The following is a 19,997-nucleotide window of genomic DNA, read 5'->3' as shown; positions in this document are numbered from 1 at the left end:
AGCTAATGGATTCGTTATGGGAAATGGATTTATTGCTCTTTTATAATTTTTATCCACTTCAAAGTGAATCCAATGAATCGTTTAGCAATGTAATTAAACTCATAATAAATTCAGGGTAAACACTAGAAGTTGGAAACTAAGAGGGAATAAAAATAGAAGAAAGATATTTCAATGCAAAAATCCTCATTACAGGAAAGTGACTTTCAAATGATCGTGGGCCTAAGAAGCATCTGAGGGGCTTCTTAAAAATGCCAATCCCTAGGCCCTACTCAGAGGTTTTTATTCCGGAGATGTGCATTATGGCCCAGGAACTTGTGATTTTAATAAACACCCTAATGGTTCTAATACACTTGACCGTACTTTGAAAATCGCTAATCCCAAGGAATCTACTTTCCTAAGGTTATAACCCAATCAAATACGAGGTTTTGCAGGACATTATTTTGAAACAGTGGGAAAGGTTAAGGAAAACACAATCTACACCACAATCAAGAAAAAAAAAAAAAATCCAGTGAAATGAGGTGTAACATTTGAAATTAATGAGAGAGGCAGATTAAAGCTGAAATACATATCCTCGTAAAGAATCTGGTAGAAACAAATCACTGGGAGGCTATAGTTATGCCATAAATAGGTTTGTGAGCCTGTGTCTGATCAGATGACGGCTCTGGTTAGAGACGGAAATGCAAGAGCTTGAATGCATTAAAATGACATTCTATGATGCTGATATAGGATTTTAAATGCCAAATTTATGATAATCAGAAAACTGTGAAACTGAAGAGGATTCATTCTTATGAAAAAATTCTAATTTTAGTCTTCTATGCCTGCCAAATCTTAAAATTTCTAAATATACTACGTTTATAGCATAAATCACTATATTATCATATATTCTATATCATGAAGTTACTATATCATAAATATACTATATATCAGAATATATTTAGAAATTTTAGATCTGCTAGGCATAGAAGATGACTGGAATAAGAATTTTTTTTCATAAGAACAAACTCTTCAGGCTCAGAATTTTCTATTTCTCATAAATTCATAACTTAAAATCTTTATCAGCTTGACCGCCATTTGCCATTCTCTTGAAGATCTCATTCTAGAGACCTGCTGTGGACCTACAGCATAAAAATAATGGAAATATCCTTTTATTGTTGAGATTTATATTCAGAAAGAGGAGGCGATTGTACAATAATTACATTAGCTCTGATAATACTTTTCTGCCTTGATAGAATGTACCTTTTGTGGAAAGAAGGCATTTTGTGCATGGGACACAATAAGGAATATAGATAAAAACACCAAATTCCATTCCTAAAACATTCCAATTTTTTCTTGTCTCCTCCTTTATCTGCATGATTGTCACTTGGTTTTCTTTATGTTGCTGTCACAAACACTGCCTAATCTACATGAGGAAAATATCCTTTAAATCTCATGTTCTGACTGTCCCCTAAACTTCAACTCTTAGAAAGGAAGGTCGGAGACAGGATAAATGGGAAATGAAGGAAAAAAAGAATTCCATTAACAGCAGAAAAGAAAATTAACTGTTGTTACAGCCTTTCTTGTAACAGTATAATGACTTATCCTTGAACATTTATTTTCAAAGTGCTCTGTAATTATAAAATCAACCAAGTACGAAACAGCGTTTTATTAATTAGGTGAATATAGAGGACTTAAAGCACATGAAATGTTAAGATATTCAGCACATCTGCTTTTAATAACTCCATAAAAAGATCCTTAGAACATATTCATCATCTTAAAGTTTTTACTAGGACTCTGAAGTTTTCACCTTCTTATCACAACTGTAGCTGTCCCTGGTTTTAATCCCAATTTAGCTCTATCAACCTACTTCACTATCAAGTTTCTGATTAGTGACCACACCAAATTCCTCTCAAAAATATGGTAAAGATGTTTTCGTTGTATAAAGAACCATCAGACTCTCTAATATCTAGAAGCATAGTGAATTTTTTGCTTCTTTTGAGATATTATCTAGTATTAAGCCATTTCAAACTGCTTGCTACTAATTACTTTTTATTAGCATGTAGGGTATTTTGAGACCTCAGAACATTCAAAGGCACTAGAAAGATTTGCTCTCTTTTTTTTTTTTGCGGCACGCGGGCCTCTCACTGCTGTGGCCTCTCCCGTTGCGGAGCACAGGCTCCGGACGCGCAGGCTCAGCGAACCCGCGTCCCCTGCATCGGCAGGCGGACTCTCAACCACTGTGCCACCAGGGAAGCCCTGCTCTCTCTTTTAATAGTAACTTTGATGGGAATGCTGTTCTTATTAATAAATTGGTCTTAAATTTAATCTTCAAATAGAATCAGTTGTTCTGGAAAATTAAACTAGATTTTATTGATAAAAAATGAATTGCTTGAAAAAAATTAACTAGTTGAAATTATAAAGTATATCCATGTTTTACCATTTATCCATAGTAAAAAGCAACAGCTAAAGAAAAGGCTTAAAAATAAAAACGAAAAAATTGCTTTCTCAACCCCCTACCCTGCGGTGCCACTTCTGGAGGTATAGATATTTCCACATACCTATATATGCGTAACTCATTTTAAACAAATATGAATTATTTCTCTAAGGTCTCACTAATGAGAGCTAAAACATATTTATTCTACCTCATTCTATTTAACAGCTACCTAGTATTTCAAGGTATGGCTATTTCATGATAGATTTAATCATTTCTTTATAAATGGATATTTAAGGTGCTTTGAGTCTTCTTCTATTGCCAATGGTATGATAATGAACTTTCCTACATGTACACATATGTACACACTGCTCTCTTAGGCAGACACTGGATACATTTCTACAAGTAAAATCAGGGGTCAAAGAATAAGCACATTTTAAATTGTAATAAATACTGACACAAAGTGCCTTCTTAAAGGGTTATATTTCTACCAATTGTGTACAAAATTGCCAGCGTAGGGCATTATTAAACTTTTAAAATCTTTGCTAATCTGAATAGGTGAAAACTGTCTCATTTTAATTTGTATTTAATTATTACTAAGACTTAGCACCTTTTCTAATACTTATTAGCTACCTGTATTTAAATTTTCTGAGTGGCTCATGTAACTGTTTTGTGTGCTAGGAAATGTCCATTTCTTAAATTGCCTTTAGGGCTAAGAAAAGAAGATGTCATCAGACAGTAAACTGCAGTCTGACTTGTTACTCCATTTCTAAGCTATTAAATGACTATTACTTTTAGCTTGACTGCTTGCCTTGTGTACTTTGGTGGCAGTTAGGCTTAATACAACATTAATAATTAAGTTTGAAACTTTTAGATGATTGTCAACGGTGGGGGGGCATCACTTGATTAAATCATATCTCACATCTCTGAACAGGCAAGGGAATAATAGGTCAAGTGTCATGTCATTTTATTCCCGGATCACGATAATTAATAATGGGTATCTGAGCTAGACCAACCTGCCAAAGATAAAATTTGAGATCTTAATCCGTCTTTCAAAATACCGTATTCACACCAGCCATGTGGGTATGAGCTACCATTTCAGACAACCCCACTCTTTGAAAATCTTCCTATTTCTACACATAATAAATAATCCAAAAGAACTTACTTCGAATCTGTTTTTTAATTTCCTTAGCAGGGTCCAACCAATTCTGAAAAAGAAGTGAGAGTCTGAATATGAATCAGAGAAGAATGGAGATGACTTAGTGTTGACTGGGTAGAGATGAACTAAACGTATTTGAGAAGGAGTGGCTGCCGGAAGGCTCCCCCAGCTGGGTCCCTCCCCTACATCTGTTGCCCTTCACTAGTCCTGCGAGGGCCCAGGCTCTGGTCTAATGAGAAGATGTGTGTGCGCACAATTCAGGCTTGACAAAGTTCTTTTCTTTTACAACAGGTACCTTCAGGGATTCAAGCTAGCACAGAAACAGAGGAGAAAAAATGGTGGATTCTATGTTCAAACAAGTTACAAGCATGAGCTTAAGATACAGTCATCCTTTGGTAACCACAGGGGATTGGTGCCAGGACCCCAGGTAACACCAAAATCTGAGGATGCTCAAGTCCCTTATATAAAATGGCACAGTATTTGTATATAACCTATGCAACGTCCCCATATACTTGAAATCATTTCTAGATTATTTATAATACCTAATTCAATGGACATGCTACGTAAATACTTGCTGGTGCACTGGCAAATTCAAATTTTGCTTTTTGGAACTTTCTGGAATTAAAAAATATATATAGTTTTGATCTGCTGTTGGTTGAATCTGCAGATGCAGAACCCAAGAACACAGAGAGCTGACTCTGCATGTAACTTGACCACTGAGGTCCTAGCCATTCAGTCCCATGCAGCGACTTCTGTGATTATAGATTTTAAGGCACCTTCTCAGAATGCTTTCCTAACAAACGAACACTTGTTTGACACTTAACGATTTTCCTCATCAGAACACTCAGGTGTTTAATAATGAAGTTAGACATCACCTAAGGAATTCAGTAAAGATAAAGTATGGTTCACTAACGAACGACAACAGAACAAGTGACATTTAATGAGCACAATTGCTGTGGCTCAGTTTCCAGCATTAAGGAAAACAATTTCTTCTTCCTTATCGTTCAGGCAGTTGGGGGGATAAGTGAGATAAAGGCCTGAAGAGACTGCAGCAGGTATAAGAGTCTACAGAGGTTTTACATGTAACATTAAACGTGGACTGAATACATTAACTGCTTGCCTTGTACATCAGGTCTGTACACGATTCACCTCATGTTGTGATTCAGCAAGAATATGAAAGTGTAATAAGATGAATTAATAAGATGGCATCCAGTGAACATGTTTTCTGTATCATTATCAATGTATGTGATTCTCATTGGCTCAAATCCATGGAAATATATCATCCCCCCAAAGCACCATACGAAATGCTTTTCTGGAACCATAAAGAACTCAAGCATGAAAAGCAGAAACACTGACTGACTGATTGTTTCCAAAAGACTCAAGATTAAAGGAAGTTGTGGTCTTATAATTTCCTTCATGAAGAAATAAGGTGATTAACAGCATTTAGGGCCTTGGATTATAAATGTGAGGGCGTGGGAGTATGAGGGGGAGGTGGAGAATACAATTTACCACTTCAGTTTCAGTTCACTTTCTTGCAGTGAAGCGCAGCTGAAGCCATCATACTTTGTATTGCTTTCAACCACTCACCTTCTGGTTTTCAGCATCTCGATATGTAAGCCCAAAATAGTCTTTTTCTAGCAAATTCAGATGTTCACATACTTTATCAAACAGCACTTGGCCTCTGGAGCGTTTCTATGGAGAACAAAACAGAAAAACAAGTCAACACACACCAAAAAAGTTCTCTCAATTGCCACAAGCAAAGATGGGTAAACTTCAAAATATTGCTTGTTGTAACTGTTCAGAAAATAACAAGCAGGTTTGCTCACTTTACCATCTCCTTTTTAACTAGAAAAAAGGCTCAATAAAGTGGACCTAATCCTACAAGAGGCAGCTCCTACAGAACAAACAAATAAATAAAAAAATAACTCCTGTCAGTGAGTAAGTACAGGCGACCTACGGGTGATTTCGAAACGGAGGTAGTTGGGGAAATGAAATGGTGCTTGGAAGCCTCAAATATATTGTGAAACACAAAATCCCAGCCGTGTTTCAGAATACCCACGCTCACTCCTCCAGGTGATCAGGTTCTGAACCTGAGAAGAATTAACCCCATTCCTTGTCTTAGGCAGAAGTCCCCTTCAAACTTTCTATCCCAGTCCTTACTTAGAAATTCTAGCTATGGATCACTTTCTAAAGCCCGTTAAAACTTCATTAGTTTTTGTTGACAGCCACAAATTTCAATTTTGTATCACAGAGTTCAACTTTCTCTTAATTTGTTTTTTTTAGAGAAAATCCTTTCTATTTAACATAACAAACATGTTCATTAAGTTTAAAGATTTAAATGATCATTTATAAATGTGAGATGTAGATATATGTGCTGTATTTTTGGCCATAAAGCAGTCAATTGGAGAAAGAAAAAAGGCAGTCATCTGGGGAAAAAAATCCATCCGCTTAATTTATGGTGATATACAGTATCATATTTTCAACAAAGGTCTTTTAAACTTGGCCTTGGAGTCTAAGATGGATTAACTGGAAGCAATTAAGCTAAACTACATTTTGTTTGTGCAGTACCAACATTTCTCATCTCGTACCTTAAGCGTATTTGTCTTTAAGATTTAACGTAGTGAGAGAAAAATAAGAAAATTGATAAACAATGGGCATGCCAAAAGAGTAAGTATCCGGAAGACGTGTAAGTGGTATGTATTACCGTACAACCGCAAATATATTGGAAATTACTTAGTCCCCCTCAAGCATGACTATTTAGGAGAAAAGATAAATGTAGGATAGAAAAGTGAAGCCTGAATTGTAACCAGCTGAATAATCAATGTTGTATTTGCAAAAAGTTTAATAATGTATGAAAATAAATTACATGTTAGCTAAACTGTGTAACATTGTTCAATGGATATAAATAAAGGGTATGACAATGAAATGCTGCTCGCTGGTTTAAATCTTTTATTTGTAAATAACAGCATATTGCTTCTGAATAATGCTTAACAAATTATAAAGTTTGCACCAAAAAAAACTGGTTCTTCTGACGCTTCCATGGGTATGATGTCCAGTTTAGAGATAAGAACACAAGAGGTTCAGAGGAGTTACATGGGAGAGGCAGTCTTAGTGCTGCCTATGACGGTGGCTTTAATAGGTAAACCTGGCTCTGAGTTTTCCTTATGTCCCTTGCAGCTGTGCGGCCCTCGAAGCTTTCCCTCTGTAAAACGGGTATGATACCATCTACTTCTTTGTAATGGTTGACATTAAAATGAAACAAAGTATTCCAACTTGGTCCAGTGATAACACATGTCAAGCATCCCACAAATGTCAGCTATTGATATTATCAGCCTACGTGATTGATAAATGGCAGAATACGTAATATAGAACTCACTAGGCATTTTTGTGGTAGGAGCACATATACAGCTCCTGTGGTGCCAGTAAGCATCCTTAGTATTAATATGCCCTGCTCTTTCTTCAGATATCAATCATCTGCTTACTGTCTAACTGCTTTAACTAGAACACCACACACACACACACACACACACACACACACACACACACACAAATACACACCAGTGTCTGGCCAAGTACTTTCTCAATGAGTAAAAACAAACCAAAACAAAACAAATACAATAAACCTTCCTCTACAAAGCCTTCTACATCCTCTGAGCCAGCAGACCACAGCCAGGCCCTCAATGGAGGAATTATTCTGGTCATGCTGCAGGTGGCCTTGGGCATTGTTTTATTTAGCTGTCTTCTGGCTGCTGTCTTCTTCCTTTTGTCTAACAGGTGGAATGATTAGCTCAAGCACAGACCACTGTATTAACTGGCTCTTAATTTTCTGGCTTCTCACCATTTGATTTCTATTAATGAACCACAGCTCTCTCTTGAACAGACCAGATTTTTTCTTACTATTTTAAACATATTTGAACACTGTAAACAGTCCTTAAGACAATAACATAGTGGTCCATTCTTCACTCTGAAGGGTTTTTGGGTTTGTTTCTGTTTGTTTGTTTTGGCCCTAAGAACTAAGACGGGTTGTCTAGAATCTGCTATAGATGGTTATATGTAAACAATGAAATTCCTATCTGCCGAACATCACCACAGCTGCCAGCCAGCTGGATGACACTGGAAAGGTCTCTCACGTTATGTGGGCCTTCACCTTCTCGTCCTTGAGTGAGGATATATGACTCCATGGAGCCAGGTGATCACAGGCTTGAGGCTGTAACTGGGCACCTGTGCTCATGGCCAACATCACTAATGATCACAGCTCACTCCCCCGTGCAGCCCAAATGCGGCTTCAGAGCCCTTCTGCACACGTGATGAGAAAGACCCTGGCAATGGATGGAGTTGGCACAGGACACAAAATGGGACTATTTTGAAGCCCCAGACAGGATCCCCTCTGCAATCACTCCCAACTCCCCCAAATTCTTGATTCTTCTTACTCAGATAATTTTTTTCTAGCGCATTATTTAACTTTTTAAGTCAATTATTTCTACATGTTGACATCGTATGCATCTTTAGGTAGTAACATCTAAAATATGACTAAAGTTCAACCGTCACTGGACCTTTTAGAGAATTTATGTTAAATATTCGGTTCCCAAAGATAGGATGTTCATTAAGTGATCAAATCTAGGCACCTTACTTTCATTGGGTATGTTTATAACAGCTATAATGAGTCAAGAATTCAGTAGAAGCTAGTGGGAAGCAGTCGCATAGCACAGGGAGATCAGCTCGGTGCTTTGTGGCCACCTAGAGGGGGTGGGATAGGGAGGGTGGGAGAGAGGGAGACGCAAGAGGGAAGAGATATGGGGACACATGTATATGTATGACTGATTCACTTTGTTGTAAAGCAGAAACTAACACACCATTGTAAAGCAATTATACTCCGATAAAGACGTTAAAAAAAAAGAATTCAGTTGCTTAAAAAACATTTTTTGGACAGAGGTATTCTCAAATCAATGGGTAATTTACTTAACTGGAGACGATGAACAGCTTTTAGTCTCATTTGCTGTTTCCTGTGAGTTGCTAAGTCATGTCTCTGACTCAGATGCATTTGCAGTCTACCTAACCATTGACTTTTAACACCTGGACATAGAAGAAAGTGGATTTTGCTTTCCTGGAGTAACAAAGCAATGGTGGACTGCCCTCTCTCTACCCTCTTTTTCCACTTAAAATTGGGTTTCTGTTTCTAATAGAGAAGATGAGGATACGTCCATCATCACCACTCAAACACAGCAGATGAAATAAGCTTTTCTGCAGCATTAATGAAACTTCTTGCAAGTCCAAGATAATTCAAGATTTTTTACAATGTTTGTAAAACACTGGTTCTCAAGGCCTTATCAACCAGCATCACCTGAGAGTTTACATTAAAAATTTTATTTGTACTTTTATTTGTCTAACAACTTTAAAAAATTAATTTCAGAATGTTTTAGGATGGGAGAATTTCAAACATTTCCCAAAGTAGAGAGAACAGCATCATGAAAGCCTGCATACTCATCACCCAGTCTTAACAAATGCCTCTGAAGACCACAACTTTGGTTCATCCGGAGTTCTGCTCCACTCCTCCTCCCCCCCGCCCCGGGTATTCTGAAGCATCTCAGCAAATAATTTTGTCTCTATTTATCTTAGTATGTAACTCTGCTCTTTTAAGAAATGTAATCTCAATAACTTCATCACATCTAAACAAAAGTAGCAATCAGTTCATAATATCACCAAATATCTAGTCAATACTTTAATTTCCCCAATTACTTCAAAGATTTTTTTTTTCTTTTTCCTTTTCTTGGATTAGCCCATACGCTGCAATCTGGTGACATATCTCTCTGGTCTCTCTTAATCTGCAAGTTCTCCATTTATGTTGGTTTCCCCCTTGAAATTAACTTGTTTAGGAGACCAGGTCATTTGCCTGGGGAGTTCGCTCAGTCTAGACTTGCTGTTTGCATTTCCATGGTGTAATTTGACATGTTCTTTTGTCTTCTGTATTTCCTGTAAACTGATAGTGAAATCTAGAAGCTTGACCGGATTCTTGTGCGACTGGTTTCCATAAATAATGCTGTGCAATTTCACCAGGAGGCATAAAGTTAACTCTTGCCTTTTTGTGATAGCAGCAGTCACTAACGATCGTTGCCCTAGACCCATTAATTTGAGGTGGCAAGATGGGAATATTCGAATCCGAACCTTGGTCCCCCATTTATTAGTTGGAGTATGTCTATGAAGAGACACTTCTCTTTGTCGGAATTATTTATCCAGGGACATAGTCTGATGATGGAAGACAGGATCAACGCTCACACCTTTTCCTTTATCCAATTTCAAGATAACGAGTTGGCTTTCTAGCACCATCCAGAAGTCACCAATTAGGATTTTTGTTTTATATCATCACTATGAACTCACGGGCTAAATCAGGCTTGACGTGTTTCAGTCCATTACAGGTGTTACCCATACTGATGCTCTAAATGTCCCCAAGTGCTCTGCCTTACATTTTGCCTGTCAACTCTCATCCTTTACAATGCTTCTCCAGTGCCACTTCTTTACAGCACTTCCTGTCCTCCCAGCCAAATGTGATTTCTCTCACCTTTGGACATTAGAACACTTTATGGTACCAAGAGGGCACTTTCCATATGCTGCCTTATATCACAGCTGTCTCTCTGTGCACTCGCCTTATATCCCGACTGACGATAAAGACACTCCTGATGGCAATGTGCCTCCTGTTCTTATTTTTTATGGCGCCTCATTTTGGTCAAATACCATTAAGAGAATAAAAAGGTAACGTGATGAAACTTAAAATTTTTCTCACTAGCATATCATAACCAATGTTGCCAAAGCAATATTTTAAACTAGTGGTTTTTCAACCGTGGATCCTGGGAGCATTTAAAATATGCCAATATCCAGGAACCCACCTCAGGTCAAATAAATCAGAATTTCTGAAGGTGGGCAAAAGGCCTTTGTATGTTTTCAAGATCTCATTTGCAGGCATGGTTGAAAGGTACACTTAAGTTTACAACTTAAAAATTCTTAAACGGAGGACTCTAAAGCAATTTTTCTTTTTTTCTTTTTTTTTTTTTTTTTGAGGAAATGTGTAACTTCTTCAGATTTAGATCCACACCAGTTTCTTTCAGGCCTTCTTGTACCAACACTGATAGCTGCATTATGATAAACTTTATTTACACACACACACACACACACACACACACACACAGTCTTAAAATCTTAAGACACTCTTTCCAACAAATTTTCTTAAGAAACGTTAAGTTCTCAAGAAATGAAAAATGAGCCACACGCTGAAATAAAATGATACAAATGAGCAATGATAAACCACCAAACTATAAAACCAACCAATAAACCAGCTAAACAATGAACCTGCATTTAAAGCTATGAACGAAATACACAAAATAGAAATGTTTTTGAGTTTGTTGAATTTTTTTTTAGCTCTCCCTTGGTAGAGCTAAAACGTACAGCCTTTAACTCAAGAACCTGCTACCTTACTAAAAAATGACCCAGGTAGGTTAACAAATATCTTGATTTGCTCTTTTGTGAACGAGTAAAATTTTACGCATTCACATTTTCCCTGGCAGGTTAGGGAGGTGATGGAGAGGAACAAACACTGGGCACTGAACCCAGGGGAGGATGGAGGGAGGAGCTGCTCTTGATTGACAGCTGACCAGGAGACGGCACACCTGTGAACACATCCTCCGAAATGAGAACTGCCTTGATGCTCAAGTCCCTGGAAATCGTGTCTTGATCTGTGCTCAAGTCATGAGCGCACAAGCAGGTAGCACAAATTGTACTAAACCTCGGCACAAGACTTCAACAGAATCTGTCTTTTCTTTCAGTCTCACAAAGCTATGAATCAGCGTGGGGAAAGGCTAAAAGCTGAAATCAGAGAAATCTGTAAAGTCAAGTATAATCTTCTCGCCTTAGAAGACGGGCTGCAGTTCTTATTTATCTGAAGCTGCACAATCACAAAGAAAATGAGGCAGAGCACGTCGTTCTGCCTGAGAACTGGAGCTAATCAATGGTCCCTACTTCTTGCGGGGAGCGGGAAATGCGGCGGGGGGTGGGGAAATGCGGAGGGGCGGGGGAACCAAAGCCATCAGCACCAGGGCGTGTGGATATATCCTTGAGGCTCCGCGGGATCTATGTGCGCATTTCTTTAAACCGTCACTGAAAAAAAAGCCTCTTGTTACATTGGCTTAGGCTTATACCACGTGCGTTAATACAAAGAAACATGTAATACTGAGACCGTTCAGGGAAATTGACACTTCCGTACCCTTATTTCAGCTGCTTTGAAATTTGAGGGAGCGCCAGCCTGTAAGCACTTTATTCTTTCCATCATGTATCTTCTTCAACTGGACTGCTGATTTTCTTCTGAAATTATATCTTTCCGTGTATTGCTGCACTTTGTGAACTTGTATTTCTGCTCCCTGAGGACAGGAAACTGTGCAACCTTTTTAATGCCCCCGAAAGAGTGTCCTAAACACAGAAGACGTTCAACACCACACGCTGAAATAAAATGATACAAATGAGCAATGATAAACCACCAAACTATAAAACCAACCAATAAACCAGCTAAACAATGAACCTGCATTTAAAGCTATGAACGAAATACACAAAATAGAAATGTTTTTGAGTTTGTTGAATTTTTTTTTAGCTCTCCCTTGGTAGAGCTAAAACGTACAGACTTTAACTCAAGAACCTGCTACCTTACTAAAAAATGACCCAGGTAGGTTAACAAATATCTTGATTTGCTCTTTTGTGAACGAGTAAAATTTTACGCATTCACATTTTCCCTGGCAGGTTAGGGAGGTGATGGAGAGGAACAAACACTGGGCACTGAACCCAGGGGAGGATGGAGGGAGGAGCTGCTCTTGATTGACAGCTGACCAGGAGACGGCACACCTGTGAACACATCCTCCGAAATGAGAACTGCCTTGATGCTCAAGTCCCTGGAAATCGTGTCTTGATCTGTGCTCAAGTCATGAGCGCACAAGCAGGTAGCACAAATTGTACTAAACCTCGGCACAAGACTTCAACAGAATCTGTCTTTTCTTTCAGTCTCACAAAGCTATGAATCAGCGTGGGGAAAGGCTAAAAGCTGAAATCAGAGAAATCTGTAAAGTCAAGTATAATCTTCTCGCCTTAGAAGACGGGCTGCAGTTCTTATTTATCTGAAGCTGCACAATCACAAAGAAAATGAGGCAGAGCACGTCGTTCTGCCTGAGAACTGGAGCTAATCAATGGTCCCTACTTCTTGCGGGGAGCGGGAAATGCGGCGGGGGGTGGGGAAATGCGGAGGGGCGGGGGAACCAAAGCCATCAGCACCAGGGCGTGTGGATATATCCTTGAGGCTCCGCGGGATCTATGTGCGCATTTCTTTAAACCGTCACTGAAAAAAAAGCCTCTTGTTACATTGGCTTAGGCTTATACCACGTGCGTTAATACAAAGAAACATGTAATACTGAGACCGTTCAGGGAAATTGACACTTCCGTACCCTTATTTCAGCTGCTTTGAAATTTGAGGGAGCGCCAGCCTGTAAGCACTTTATTCTTTCCATCATGTATCTTCTTCAACTGGACTGCTGATTTTCTTCTGAAATTATATCTTTCCGTGTATTGCTGCACTTTGTGAACTTGTATTTCTGCTCCCTGAGGACAGGAAACTGTGCAACGTTTTTAATGCCCCCGAAAGAGTGTCCTAAACACAGAAGACGTTCAACATATGCGCCTAATAAGCACTCCGGGCATGAATCTGAAGGAGGAATTTCTCCTCACATTATCTTCGATTAATCTCGATGAAAAATGCCATCATTTTTTTTCATGCTTCCTTCCCTAATTGCATATTTCCACACTGAATGCTTTTCCATTCTCCCCACTTCTAAAGGTCAACTGGAATTCTCTTCATTTCTAAATGATGGCAACACAATTTGCCTGGTGTTATAGGAGCATGTGGAGAGCTCAGCAAACTAACTAAGCCTGAGCCTGAGCCGAAATCGGACACCTGGACTCTGTGTAGGTCATTTTTTCCTGGGTTTTCTTTTTGCTCTGTCAGATAGAAAAACGTTCTAACACAGTCTGCCCTGAAATTTAAGTGGATTAACAAAAAAAAATCTACACTTGGAAAATACCAAGAGGAATAAAAGATGATGGTGGTGACTGGTCTGTGACAACAGTCCATAAACACTCGAGAGAGATCTGAGGCTGGGAAGGTCTAAGAAGCAGTATATGGCCCCAGCTGCCCTGTGTGCATCTACTTCCATTTGGGGCTTTCTGTCTCAAGTGTACTTTCAATGCCAAGTTTAATAAGCACAGTAGGAAGTCCATTATCCCCATCACTACTGCCAGGATCCATGCCCAGAGGGGCAGGACCTAGTCTATGTACTAAATCCCAAGTGTGATCCAGGCGGTGAATTCAGAGGGCTGATGTGAGAAGCAGAGAGGATTTTTTTTCTGCCTAGATGTTACACATCTTGCTAGCTCTTTCTTTAAATTCACAAGCAATCAGCTTTTTAGAAAACCATTACAGTTCTTTTCACATTATTAATAAGTCAATCAATGATTATTCTGCCACTTTCTTAAACTCAGTTCAGCTAGCAAGAAAGATCTGAAGTGGCCTGTTAAAATATGAACCTGGGACCACTTCCTGGTCTTGCTAAGTTTTTAAACAAAACTGATTTATTTCCATGTCTCAACTGTCTAGAAACTTAGAAATCATCTAGCATTATTTAAATGTCTTCAAAATGTAATTTTAAAGATATTATTCCTATCCAATTCAAGTCGGTTTTCCCACCATTCTATTCTAAGTGAGGCACATCAGACAGCCCCAGTGCCGGACCCTGGCTCTACAACTAGCTGGCTGTGAGGTGAGACAGTCACTGAATCTTTCTGAACTTCACTGCCTTCATTAAAAAATGGAAATAATATTGGTCCTTACTCATAGGATTGTTGCGTTAAATAAAACACAGGAAAGCATACGTATTGCCTAGCCCATGGGAAACGATAACCAATAAATGCTGGTGATTATTAGCAGGCCCTTTTCACAAGAAGCCCAATAAACTTAGGTTTTCTAATGCTGAAATTTGGTATAGAGACTGACATCCTACTGATGCTTATTTAATCTGCAGTGAAATCATCCCATGTCTCTTGTGAAAAACAAATCTCACTGCACAGGTAAAAGGGAGAAACGGTTGAAAATAGTATTATTATCAGTAAACTAAGGGTACATTCAATTATCCTTTGCAAACACATACAAAATGGTTTTCAGCAGGCACTGGGTATACTGGCACATTTTGGTACATCCTAGGCCAAAACATGATAGTTACATATTATCATAGACATGGCATGCAGCACAACCAAAACAAGAAGGGAGAGTTCCAATGCAGTAGAGTCGACCTAGGTTTGACAGAGATTCTCTGAAAAAATAGTTTTAGCACCTACACGGCAAGAGTCCACTTGTGCACGTGAAGCCCCCTCCACCTTTTTTAGAAAGATGCCTTTTTCTTTCAGCCACAGTCTGTTTCTGTCTTCATTTGTTGTCGTCATTTCAGCCTCTGTTTGAAATCAGACTTTTGTGCTCTGAGCCATGTGCCGTGGTAGATGATAGCTTTTCAGTGAAGCGTGCTTCTTCCTGGCAAAAACATTGGGCTCGCTTTTTCACAAAGAGTTTCACATCACACATATGAGATGTTGGCAGCGAGCAGTCAGACAACATTTCCTGCTGTTAATCTGCTAAGGATTCAGGTCACTAAGCCAATGTGTGCCAAACGAACGCAGAAAAGGAAGCCCTCGGTAAGAGGGACGCTTGAAAGAGACACAGACTTAAACCTGAATCTTGTAAAAGAACCACAGGGCCTAATTCACAATGACGCGCGACTTGGTGAAATTCTTCCTGGGAGACGAAGTACTTATTTCTCCTTTCTGAGACAATTCTCAAAAAAGAAAAAAATCAAACAAAACCCAAATTGTGATTTATAACTCATCTGGTCAAATAAAGTGCTGTAGGCAATGCAAATGCTGACAGTGAAAACCCAACTTTTAATAATATACATTTAATGAGTATGAATTTGTAGAATGGCCACTTTTCAGTCCTATAAGGCACTGATGATCAAAACCATATAACAGTCAGTGCTTTAAACAAATAAGTCTTAAGTGAACCAGTGTCCATCAACTGTTTCCTCTTATTAACAGGACAAGGCTGTGAGTAAGCACACAGAGGAAGGATTTCAGGGTTATTATGGAAACTACTGACATAATTAAAAAATTTAATTATATCATTTCGCTAGTTAAAATAGAGGTTTTAAATTAAAATAATTGTAAAACCTATGAAAGACCTACAATGAAAACATAAATAAATGGCAAAAAATAGGACAGGTGATGACACTTTCAATGATGCTTAGGGTCAGTCTGGCCTTCATTGACAGCGTATCACATTTTGGATTAGTATTTAAAATCCAGTAGCTGGGGGGAAAAAGCCTTTGTAATCATCTAACTTTTTGATTCTTACATGCTCTCCAGCTTTGTCGGACACGTGCAATAGCCCGTGTGGACCACCTGGGGTACCAGCAGGTCTACACGTCCAAGGTTGGGATTGCTTTTGGACCTTGCCGTCTCTATGGGGGGCATCCTGGTTTAATGCTCCCGAGCTCACAATCCTGAAAAGCCAGCATTAATCCTCTCGGCCCAGTAGTTCCCACACCTGGGAGTGGGGGTGGGAGGAGCCTGCTCAGCCCTGTAAGTAAGCGAGGCCCAGGCCTCATTCTAGAACCAGACCAGACTCGTCCCCTCGGGTCAGCACGAGGTCCCCTCACTGCAGTCGTCCCAAGATCTCATTTAACCTCAAGAGAATGTTAGTCTCTGCTGACTCCTGAATCTCAGATGGTGATTTCTCTGAGTTTTGTGGTTATCATTTATTTTTATTTTATTTATTTATTTCTTTTTTTGCGGTACGCGGGCCTCTCACTGTTGTGGCCTCTCCCGTTGCGGAGCACAGGCTCCGGACGCGCAGGCTCAGCGGCCATGGCCCGCGGGCCCAGCCGCTCCGCGGCATGTGGGATCTTCCCGGACCGGGGCACGAACCCGCGTCCCCTGCATCGGCAGGCGGACTCTCAACCACTGCGCCACCAGGGAAGCCCTGTCATTTATTTTTAAAGCACGAATTGCATTAGCAAATGGCAGTAAATAACAATCACAGAAAAACTGAAATGATTAGGCAAACTGAATCCAGAAGACAAACGGCTTGTAAAGTTAGGTACAGGCTTTTGCCCTAACAAAGAGCTGTAACGTTCTTTCATTGACAGGAAAACTTAAAACCATTCTATTCAAGCAAAAAGTAAAGTACGACACACTCAGATTATTCTGATTTTTCTTGTGCTCACAAGAAGGCCACTGTCTTTCCCAGACCTTATTGGTGTTCAGAGGTGAACTGGGAGGTTCGGGGCTGAGGGACTTTGGGAAGTGCTTCGGGACTTGAGTGATGCTGCTCTCCCTTCTCTGAAGGTTGAGCCTCTAAGCCAGTCCTGCCTCCTCCCTCCTGGCTTAACAAGGACTGAGGGCAGCAAGATGCCTGCGATCTCGGGGGCTCAGGAGGATGTCAAGTGAAATTCAAAGGAGATGACCCCGAGATTTTATCAAATGTATTTTCACTTCTGTCTTTACATTCAAAAACTCTTTGTGAGAATATACCCACGTGGGAAGACCAGAAGTTGGCTGTCAGACTCAGCAGTGAGAGCACAGACGGCCAGACTGAGGATGCGGTCAGACCCCATCATCACGGTGGGGGAGGTCCCGCCTGCCTCTTTGGCTCCCCCCGCGGTGCCCCCTGGCCTGCCCCGACCCCCTACTCCATCACACAACCTTCCTCCAGCCCCTCTCCCTAGGCTTCCTCCTGCCAAAGTCTGCACAAGCCACCTTCACACCCTGGACCCTTCTACCCGTCCAGCCTTCAGATCTCTCCTCAAGCACCCCTTCCTCAGGACTCCACCCCCCGGCCTCCAGGACCAGGTCTCAGAGAACGCGTTTTTATGTCTTCTGCATTGCACTTGTCAGGGTGGCAATTTCACGCTGCTTTGTGCTGTGATTTGAGTAATGGTAATGCCAGTCTCTCACGTAAGCAGTTTTTACCCGCAACTGGATTCCCAACACGTACCCCTGTGCCTGGCAGAGAGCAAAATTAATTATTTTTTGAAACAGAAAAGAAAATCAAGCAAAATAAATGCATCTGGGGTTTATTTCCTGTTTCAAAGCTCTTCAAAACACTGCTCTGTTCTTTGAAATTTATTCAGGATCAGTTTATTTATATTTTTCTACCACGTGGGTGTATAATCTGCTCTGGCCAGATCTAGAGTGTTGGATTTTTTTCCTAATTTCTGCAAGAAGACAATATTTCATCCCCGCAGGTGGTAGACCTATTAGCTTCTTTTTTTTAACATCTTTATTGGAGTATAATTGCTTTACCATGTTGTGTTAGTTTCTGCTGTATAACAAAGTGAATCAGCTATATGCATACGTATATCCCCATATCCTCGCCCTCTTGCGTCTCCCTCCCACCCTCCTTATCCCATCCCTCTAGGTGGTCACAAAGCATCGAGCTGATCTTCCTGTGCTATGCAGCTGCTTCCCACTAGCTATCTATTTTACTTTTGGTAGTGTATATATGTCAATGTTACTCTCTCACTTCGTCCCAGCTTACCCTTCCCCCTCCCCGTGTCCTCAAGTCCATTCTCTACATCTGTGTCTTTATTCCTGTCCTGTCCCTAGGTTCATCAGAACCATTTTTTTTTTAGATTCCATATGTATGTGTTAGCATACAGTATTTGTTTTTCTCTTTCTGACTTACTTCACTCTGTATGACAGACTCTAGGTCCATCCACCTCAATACAAATAACTTAATTTCGTTTCTTTTTATGGCTGAGTAATATTCCATTGTATATATGTGCCACATCTTCTTTAGCCATTCATCTATTGACAGACACTTAGGTTGCTTCCATGTCCTGGCTATTGTAAATACTGCTGCAATGAACACTGTGGTACATGACTCTTTCTGAATTATGGTTTTCTCAGGGTATATGCCCAGCAGTAGGATTGCTGGGTCGTAGGGTAGTTCTATTTTTATTTTTTTAAGGGACCTCCATACTGTTCTCCATGGTGACTGTATCAATTTACATTCCCACCAACAGTGCAAGAGGGTTCCCTTTTCTCCACACCCTCTCCAGCATTTATGGTTTGTAGAGGTTGGCAGTCTGTATGTCTTCTTTGGAGAAATGTCTATTTAGGTCTACTGCACATTTTTGCATTGGGTTGTTTGTTTTTTTGATATTGAGCTGCATGAACTGCTCGTATATTTTGGAGATCAATCCTTTGTCAGTTGCTTCATTTGCAAATATTTTCTCCCATCTGAGGGTTGTCTTTTCCTCTTGTTTATGGTTTCCTTTGCTGTGCACAGGAAAAAGCTTTCAAGTTTCATTAGGTCCCATTTGTTTATTTTTGTTTTTATTTCCATTTCTCTAGGGAGGTGGGTCAAAAAGGATCTTTCTGTAATTTATGTCCTAGAGTGTTCTGCCTATGTGTTCCTCTAAGAGTTTGATAGTGTCTGGCCTTACATGACTTATTAGCTTTTAAAATTCCACCTCAAATGTTGCAGGTTAACTTCCTGATAAATTTCTCCACTTCTCCCGAGGGGCCATATGGTCTTGAGCTGGGGCTTCACTCCATTACTTTCATTTGATACACGCTCGACCCCTCCCGCTGAAACAAAAAAACCCAAGGTGGGTTATGGTTTTTAAGGACCTTCCATGACTAAACTGCATGACATCAGCCTGAACTCCCAGGTATCAGGAGTCCTGCACCTGCTCAGGAAGTCTGTCTGATGAACGTAGAGAGCAGTTCCATGCATAGGACAGGGATGCGTCCTGGATTCTCCTTTAAAAATTCTTTTAAAAATGCCTGGTTAAGTAGCAGATTGGAGAGTTAACTACTAAGCGTGCAATTGGTCCTGCCACCTAAACACTTTTCTAAAACTGAAGTCAATATTTTTGTAAGAGTCACAATATTTAATGGGCTTACAGTTAATAATCCTGTAAAGAGAATGGACTCATTCCCACACCTAGGCACAGATTTTCCTGTGAGGTTACCTTGAAGAGTACAGAGGAACTTATACTGCTCAAGCCTTAAAGTTTTTCTGAGCTGACATCATTGAAGTCCTCCTCTGTCCACAGTGTCGGGGTCCTGGGCATCCTTTGTCTCCACGCTGGCCTGGATCCAAATGTCTGAGGTGTGTCTTAACCTCGCCCTCAGGCATTTTTGTGGCCATGTCCTTGGAGAAGGTGGGTGACCGTCTATCTGTGAACACGCTCGTCAAGGCCTCACCTCTTCTGAGATGTCAGTAGCATCCCTAGTTCTGCTGTTAAAAAATACAGTTCCCCACTGAGCTGGCAACTTAGAAAGCTGCACATCTCG

General features: G+C 40.1%; 1 protein-coding gene across 1 annotated transcript in view; it reads right to left on the bottom strand.

Moving 5' to 3' along the window:
* Nucleotides 1-19,997, bottom strand: part of EPB41L3 (erythrocyte membrane protein band 4.1 like 3) — a 145,541-nt gene that overhangs the window by 51,007 nt on the left and 74,537 nt on the right. Inside the window, exons 4-5 of the mRNA XM_055080499.1 lie at nt 5,154-5,258; nt 3,573-3,615 (exon numbers count right to left, since the gene is read on the bottom strand). Of these exons, the coding sequence (XP_054936474.1) occupies nt 3,573-3,615; nt 5,154-5,258 (148 nt within the window). The remainder of the gene's footprint in view (nt 1-3,572; nt 3,616-5,153; nt 5,259-19,997) is intronic.

This window comes from Physeter macrocephalus, chromosome 19 (genome assembly GCF_002837175.3).
Source record: "Physeter macrocephalus isolate SW-GA chromosome 19, ASM283717v5, whole genome shotgun sequence".
Taxonomy (NCBI): Eukaryota; Metazoa; Chordata; class Mammalia; order Artiodactyla; family Physeteridae; genus Physeter; species Physeter macrocephalus.
This window is presented reverse-complemented; position numbering and strand designations above follow the sequence as displayed.